Raw genomic sequence first — 8,372 nt, forward strand, 5'->3', positions numbered from 1 at the left:
CCTTCCGTGTTTTCTCTTGGAGTGTAGAGATGAACCTGTAATCCAAGTGTTAAAATCATGGCCTGGGGCAAAACACCATTCATTCTGAATCATCTCCTTTGTTGCATTTAAAAAAAAAAAAAGGAAGAAAAGAAAAACCCCACACCAGCCACGTTGAGGTGTGTAGGCAGCTGTGTTTGTCAGGAATGCAGCAGTTGGCTTCCCTTTGGGGGAGGAGATGCAATCCCACACCCCCTGGGGAGGGATATATAAGGAGCCCCGGGGCTGGGGGTGGCAGGCGCAGCCCTCAGGTTTCAGCCCAGCCCGCGCCTCCTGCCAGCTTCTCTCGTGCTGCTGAGAGCTCAGCACTGCTGCTTGCCCATGGCCACCACGCTTTTGCAGACTTCCTCCTCCACTTTTGGGGGTGGCTCTACTCGGGGGGGGTCCCTTCGGGGCGGGGGGAGGAGGCTTTGGTGGGGGGCGTCTCTATGGGGGTGGTGGGAGCCGCACTATCTCAGCTTCTTCTGCCAGGTTTGTCTCCTCGGGGTCAGCAGGGGGCTATCGGGGTGGCTTTGGTGGAGGGGCCGGTAGTGGTTATGGGGGTGGCTTCGGAGGTGGCTTTGGTGGGGGTTTTGGCAGTGGCTTTGGTGACTTCGGCGGTGGAGATGGCGGCCTCCTCTCCGGCAACGAGAAGATCACCATGCAGAATCTCAACGACCGCCTGGCCTCCTACCTGGAGAAGGTGCGTGCCCTGGAGGAGGCCAACGCCGACCTGGAGGTGAAGATCAGAGACTGGTACCAGAGACAGAGCCCGACCAGCCCGGAGCGTGACTACAGCCCCTACTTCAAGACCACTGATGAACTCCGTGACAAGGTAAGGCCTCTGGTTTTAGGGAGAGGGGAGCAGGTAGCTGGTATCAGCTGCCCCGGGGGGAAATCCTTTTCTGCCCAGGCAATGATGTGTAACCTTGGCAAGTGGGGGGAATGCATTCCAGATGTGGATGGGGGCAAACTTTGCTCAGCCTGGCAGTGCTGGGGATCCTGCGAATCTGGTCCGGACCAGGAGGGGCCGAGATGAGAGCAGTGCTCACACCTGTGGGGCTCTGTCTAGAGCGTTCCTTTGCTTCTTTTGCAAGAATAAGGGTGCAGAGATGAAACTCTGGTCCTAGGAGTCCTGAACGCCAGGACCGCCTGCCTCACCCTCTGAATGTCTTGGGTGGCAAAAGCCTTAGGAGACCTGGGACTGGGCATGGACTCTGCCAGCTCCTCACTCACTCTTCACTCACTTGTACCAGTTTCCGCAGCTGCCCTCCAGGTTCCCACAGACTGGAATAGATGCATGGCTGTGTTAAGGTGTGCAGGAGGCCAGCGACCATGAGTTGTCCACAGAGGAGGCTGGTGGAGCACCCCAAGAGGTCACCCTGCTCCTCGCCAGGCAGTTCCCACAGGACATTCCCTGCCACCCTGGCTCCTTGGTCTTTCCTGTCCCAGAGACCAGGAGAGTGGCATGGGATGGCTGGATTCTGCCTGGGGACCCTACAGCCTACTGTTGCTGGTATCAGAGGGGAGATGGTCAGTGAGGGGTCCCATGTGAGGTGCAGGGCAGGGAGAGCAGCAGGGAAGAGGGAGGGGCCCTCTTGACACCAGTTCCCTTTATCCTGCAGATCCTGGCGGCTGCCATCGACAACTCTCGGGTCATTCTGGAGATTGACAATGCCAGGCTGGCTGCGGACGACTTCAGACTCAAGTACGCTCCTTCCGCATTGTCCCCCAGCTCAAGTGGTCCAGACCCCTTAACCCTCCTCACTTGGGTTTCCTCTTCCTTTCCAGGTATGAGAACGAGATGGCCCTGCGCCAGAGCGTGGAGGCCGACATCAACGGCCTGCGCAGGGTGCTGGACGAGCTGACCCTGACTAAGACCGATCTGGAGATGCAGATTGAGAGCCTGAACGAGGAGCTGGCCTACCTGAAGAAGAACCACGAGGAGGTGAGGATCAGGCAGGGGCTGGGGCTGGTGGGAGGCAAAGTGGGGCCACTGGGGACTCTTCTTAGTTGGCTGAAGGGGCTGAGTGGTTTCGATATGCACCCGCCAACACAGAGGTCCCCATGGAGGGAAGGATCACTGGTGACCCAGACTCCTTATCTTCTCTGATGCATTGTCAGGCCAGGTGGCCGGTGGGTGCCGCTGTCCTGATCTGTTTCATGAGCTCATAGAAGGGCCCTACTGTCTGAGGTCCTCCCTTGGCAGGACCAGAGACTAGAGAGGAGGAGAGGCCCTCAGAGCTGAGAGGCCTGTGCGATCAAACCTCTTCATGTGGCATGGGAAATAGAGGCCAGGGTGGGTACGGGGCAGAACTGAGGTCATGTGGTGCGTTAGTGATTAGTGATGGAGCCAGGATTGGCACGTGGGACCCCAGACTTAGCTCTGGCTCCCGCCCTCTGTCTCTGAATGCCTACCCTCCCTCCCCTGAAGGAGATGAAGGAATTCAGCAGCCAGCTGGCTGGCCAGGTCAACGTGGAGATGGACGCAGCACCAGGCGTGGACCTGACCCGCGTGCTGTCAGAAATGAGGGAGCAGTACGAGGCCATGGCGGAGAAGAACCGCCGGGATGCCGAGGCCTGGTTCTTCAGCAAGGTGGGTCTGACTGGTGGGCCTCTCCTCAGCTTCCTGAGCCCCTGGGAGGCCCATGGAGCTCACTTCTCTTGTGTGTGACCTATAGACAGAGGAGCTGAATAAGGAGGTGGCCTCCAACACAGAGATGATCCAGACCAGCAAGTCGGAGATCACAGACTTGAGACGCACGATACAGGGGCTGGAGATCGAGCTGCAGTCCCAGCTCAGCATGGTCTGGCTCCCTGCTATGCCCCTCTTCCTCCTGCCAAGCCCCCCACCTCCCCACCTCTGCCACCCTTCATGGCTGCTTTAAGCATTGGAGTTCCCAAGCTCCCTCCGGGGGAGGTTCCATGCAATCCATTTGGCCTGTCTCCCCAAGCCCTTGATGGCTTCCTGGCTAGCCTGATGTGGTGTCTCTGGTCTGCTGCCCACTAGAAAGCTGGGCTGGAGAGCACGCTGGCAGAGACGGAGTGCCGCTACGCCGCGCAGCTGCAGCAGATCCAGGGCCTCATCAGCAGCATCGAGGCCCAGCTGAGTGAGCTTCGCAGTGAGATGGAGGCGCAGAACCAGGAGTACAAGATGCTGCTGGACATCAAGACACGACTGGAACAGGAGATTGCCACCTACCGCAGCCTACTGGAGGGCCAGGATGCCAGGCAGGGGCTGGGGTGCAGAGGGGGAGTGAGGGGTTAGGGTGGAGAGTCATCTTAAGGGCACAGCAGTGTGTACAGTGAAAAGAGAGCATGGAGTCAGAGGTTCTGGACTCTGTGCTCTGGTCATCGGCTATTACCTTGGGCAGGTCATGTCACCTCTCTGGCCCTGTGTGCCTTCTGTAAATGATACAATTGGGCTAGTAGTCTTGGATTTGATGCTGGTTCCATTTCCTAAAGGAAATAGATGGGTGTTATTAAAGATTAGAATCTATCTGCTTGGGGGTGGCAGATCTGGAGGGCTTGCAGGATGTCCCAGCCTTTAGAGAAGTCAGATATGGGGGTAGGGGTGGAGAAGACTGCTTAGCTGTCTCCCTGTAGGCAGACCTGAGCTTCTGTCCTTTGCTTACATCTGCTTCCATGTCTCTTGCAGGATGGCTGGTATTGGTACCGGAGAAGGTAAGAGGCTTAACTCTTCCTGAGTTGAGGGGGGAGAGAAACTGTTGAAGTCACAAATACCCTTGGAATGGGGAAGAAGGAGAAAGAGACCAAGCATCCAAGTAGGGTGGGGAGATGCCCATTCCAATAGGTACTTCTTCCTCCAGTGGGACCTCTAGTCAGTCCTTGGTAGGGTTGGAGCTGAATATTTATGGAGAATCTTGCAGGATGAGCAAACTTTATCCAGGGCATAGCTCCTGCCTAGGCCTCACCTTCATGTACTTTTGGATGCATGCACGCTAAGTTGTGTCAGTCATGTACGACTCTTTGCGACCCTATGGACTGTAGCCCGCCAGGCTCTTCTTGTCCATAGGCGAGAATACTGGAGTGGGTTTCCATGCCCTCCTCCAAGGGATCTTCACGACCCAGGAATCAAACCCATGTCTTTTATGTCTCTTGCACTGGCAGGCATGTTCTTTACCACTAGTGCCACCTGGGAAGCCCCGTACTTATGGATAGATGTCCATGATTACTTCCTGTTTATGTGCAGCTTAAAAGCTCTGACATTCTTGCTCACTGCAGGGCATACCTGCCGCTGCTCCCGCCCATCTCTTTGATGAGTAAGTCAGCACCAGTCGTCCTGGCAGCTCTGGAAGGATTGGCCGATGGCCATTCTCAGGGGTGCTGTCCCGTCTTCTCAGAGCTCAGACGAGGCCCTGGTCCCCTTGGGAAGGAGTACAGGGAGCGTCTCCCACTCTTAAACTTGCCCCTTCTTTCTACAGCCTCCCTGGGAGGTGGCGGTGGCGGTAAGGTCCGCATCAACGTTGAGGAGTCTGTGGATGGGAAGGTGGTTTCTTCTAGAAAGAGAGAAATCTAACACCCCGTGCAGGGGAGATGCCCCTGCCACCCCTGCCCTCCCCAGGCTGAGCAGAAAGCTGGCCAGAGGGACTGGAAAAGCAAATTCCAGGCTCTGCCTTCAGAGGGTCTGGTCCAAGGGGTCCTTCGTTTCTTAGTTGGGTGCTTCCTGTGCTCTCCCCTGCCCCCTCCAGCTTTCCTGCCTCCAACAGAGCAGAGAGGTGCAAGAAACAGCTCTATTGTGTAACAAGCTCATGGTCTGTACCATGTCCATGCAATAAAGACTTGCTTTTCCTTTTGCAAATATCCCTCAGTAGTATGTCCAGTTTTTCTTGATGGTGGCCTCTGAGAAAGGCCAAGGCCCACCTGCTGCCATCTCTCCCCAACTTTGACCTCTTCCCTGCGCAGTCACTCTTTGGGGTGTCTGGGTTGCCTCTGACAAGCCAGGCTGATTGGATGACTTGTTGTCTGGCTGACCCCATTTAGTGGTCATGGAAGCAGGAAACAGGGTTCCTTAGAGTGGTGTGGTGTACTTAACACAAAGTAAACACATCGAGACATTGGTTAATCAGTTACTGGATGACTGCGTAGACGGCTCTGGTTCACCACTGTATGGTTGGCACTGGGCTAGGCACACCCACTCACAGGTCTCATTTAATACAACTGCTGGTGGTCAGGCTTTATTATGCCATCTTAGAGATGAGGGAACTTAGAGTTGAGATGGGAAACTTACAAATGAGGTGGTCAGGCTGATGATTAGTCCAGTGGCCTCATGGCTGGACGGTAAGTAGTAGGGCTGGGGCTGGGCCCCACACCTGTATGACTCCAAGTTCATGGCTTATTCTCGGATCTCAGGCCCTGGTTCTTCACAGCCAATTGCCAGGACCTTCCCCCTTGCTTCCAGCTCTCACCACATATGCTCCCTAATTTCCCCTCTTTCCCAGCCAGGCACACCTGACCTCAAGAATGGCTGAGCCACTTCCCATCTCTGTCCCCCTGCAAATCTGGCCCCCATCCCCCCAAAGATGCCATCTCCCTACAAGGCACTGAAAGCACCAAGAGGGAAAGACACTAGCTCCAGGAAGCCCTCCCTGATTTCTCTAATTCCAAGTCCAAAGCAACCCCAGCCCTTACTGCCCTTCTTCATCCAAATCCTGCTCCCCCGTCCCCAGTTTCTACCTAAGAGCTCATTAGAGCAGTGGCATCCACACACACCTGATTTGCTGCCTCTGCTCTGGGGCTGTTCCTCTGGAATCCATAGCCCCTGATGTGCTTGTGCTTAGTCACTCAGTTGTGTTTGACTCTTTGCAACCCCATGGACTGCAACCCGCCAGGCTTCTCTGTCCATGGAGATTCTCCAGGCAAGAATTCTAGAGTGGGTTGCCATCTCCTCCTCCAGGGGATCTTCCCAACCCAGGGATCAAACTCAGGTCTCTCACATTGCAGCAGATTCTTTACCATCTGAGCCACCAGGGAAGGCCAAGAATACTGGAGTGGGTAGCCTATCCCTTCTCCGGGGAATCTTCCCAACCCAGGAATCAAACCAGGGTCTCCTGCATTGCAGATGAATTCGTTACCAGCTGAGCTACCAGGGAAGCCCCTAGCCCCTGATAGAGGGCAGGGAATGAGGAAGCAGAGAACTCTGGGCCCTGGTTGGACTGGGCTCAGGAGAGGATTGAGGGGAGAGGGGGAGGGGAGGGAGAACCGGTTTCTTTGTCCTGCTGGAAAGATCACATGGGAGGTGCTGCTGTTCTCCCGAGAATCAGATCATTTGTGGGGAGGGCCAGGCCTTCTGAGAGGCACCCCGTGGGTCTCACTGGGTGAAACTCCTCTTCCAGCAACCCTAGCTGGAAAGAAGGTGGCATCCACTCTTTCTGAGGGGGATTTAATCTAGAATGTGTCTCCTGAGTGCACAGATTTCCCTGGGGCTGGCGGGGAGGAAAGGGATTTTATTAGTGTCTGTACACTCCCATGGTAAGGAATCTGCTTGCAATGAAGGAAACCCAAGTCGGATCCCTGGGTCGGGAAGATCCCCTGGAGAAGGGAATGGCTACCTACTCCAGTATTCTTGCCTGGAGAATCCCATGGACAGAGGAGCCTGGTGGGCTACAGTCCAGGTGGTGGCAAAGAGTCGGACGCAACTGAGCAACTAACACTGCACCCTGCTAGGCTCTGGACAGGGCATTCAGTGGATGGTGTCTCATCTCCTCTCCCAAAAGCTTTTGAAATTGAGGCCAGACTTGAGCAGCAGTTTTCAGAAGAGGAAACTGAGGCCCATGGAAGCTAAACCACAGGCATGAAGCCACAAGCTAGGGGACAGGGACGCTGGGTCTGGAGCTTTCTCTCTAATTCCAGACCCTTGCTTTTCCCTTGATGCCGGGGGGTGGGGGGTGGTGTGTGACAGAAGCTGGCGACACCTTCCTTAGAGGATGTGCTGGTCTGAAACTCATTTCTTGACCTCTAGGGGCAAACTGTTCAAGTGTCACACAGCCAATACGGTCAGAAAGATTGTCCTCACAAGGCACCTTGGTCTCTCACGCTGCGGTTCAAGCCAGAGCACCGGGTGCCATGTCTCTGACATCCTGGGGCTCAGCCAGGCTCCTTTGGGACACTCTCCCACCCCACTGTTGAGGCTGGTAGCTGGGCTACTGCTCTTGCATCACTGATATCCAGGTATCTTTTGAGAGGTCTCAGGCCTAAACAGCCACAGAAGAGTCTTCTTTGATTGCAAAAATAACCACGTCTGCAAAAGTGCAGGGCAGAATGGGGCTCAGCTGTCCCTCATCCAGTGACCCTCCTCTAGAGACCAGACCCTGAGCTAGGGGGGAGAAGCCTGCTTCTCTCTTCTTGGAGCACCCCTGCCAGCTCTGCTGGCCTGCTCTGCTGGGATTCAGGGACGGGCTATCAGACAGGCCCTTGCAACTTGCCAAGTTCTGTCCCCTGCCTGACCCTGAAGTGGGATGCCCACTCCCAGGGAGAGTGCATGCCTGGCTGAGCCCTTAAATTGTCTCCAGGCATAGACAGCCAGCTCCTGCCTGTCCCTGGATGGAGGTTGGGCTAAGTTTCCAGCCAATCCAGGAAGCAGGCAGCAGGCCTCCCTCTGCTGCTGAGAGGGCAGCTTTGGGACTAGGGATTAGGGCTCTGGGTGTGTCCTGGGTTCAGAGTGGCCTTCCCAGAGCAGGCATGGGGCATGCCCACCTTTCTCACTGAGGACTCTGAGTCCCTGTCCCCCTCTGGGTCTCAGTCTCCCCTTCTTTACACGGAAGATTCTGATTGGACGAGATGATCTTGAGGTTCTCGATGCTGAGACCTCAGGGGGGAGCCTGACCTGGGAGACCTGTGGCAGCAGGGGCAGTGTCTGCTCCGTGCACGGCTGAGTCCTCAGCGGGGCCTCTCAGTAAATATTTATTGCATGAGTACATGAACTTTTTTCTCTTTTGCTCCTTCCTGCTATAGGCAGGGCTCTGGACAGTCCCTGGTGTCTTGGGCGTGTGCCCACCTAGGGGTCACCTGTCCCTCCATGGGCAGCTGGCTGCACGAAGGAAAATAAAATGATGCCAGCTCTTCCCATGAGATGTGGAGCTGGGGTGACCTCACTGGATACCATTTCTGCTAGATATTCCTTCTCATTTAAAGCCAGCAGACAACGTGTCTCTGAAACAACTTTTCAGGCAGTTAGCCAGCACTGGCCTCTGCCAGGAAGGGTATTCCGAGGTATATTTGACAAAGCCCCTGTCTTCAGGGAATGTAGGACTGAGTGGGGGAAATAAGACCAGAATGCCACCAGCTGTTACCTGTCTGGCTGTTGCAGGTGCTATGCTGGTGCAAGAACCAGA

At 55.5% G+C, this 8,372-nt stretch overlaps 1 protein-coding gene across 1 annotated transcript; it reads left to right on the top strand.

Annotated features, from left to right (window-relative positions):
* The first annotated feature begins 274 nt into the window (after positions 1-274).
* On the top strand, positions 275-4,558 carry LOC120867099 (keratin, type I cytoskeletal 15-like). The gene is given in 9 exon segments (XM_040245306.1): positions 275-432; positions 434-853; positions 1,644-1,726; positions 1,810-1,966; positions 2,453-2,614; positions 2,700-2,825; positions 3,029-3,249; positions 3,677-3,702; positions 4,464-4,558. Coding segments are annotated over 9 exon segments (1,362 nt in total). The 5' UTR covers positions 275-360.
* Positions 4,559-8,372: the final 3,814 nt, after the last annotated feature.

Source organism: Oryx dammah, unplaced genomic scaffold (assembly GCF_014754425.2).
Source record: "Oryx dammah isolate SB20612 unplaced genomic scaffold, SCBI_Odam_1.1 HiC_scaffold_8, whole genome shotgun sequence".
Taxonomy (NCBI): domain Eukaryota; kingdom Metazoa; phylum Chordata; class Mammalia; order Artiodactyla; family Bovidae; genus Oryx; species Oryx dammah.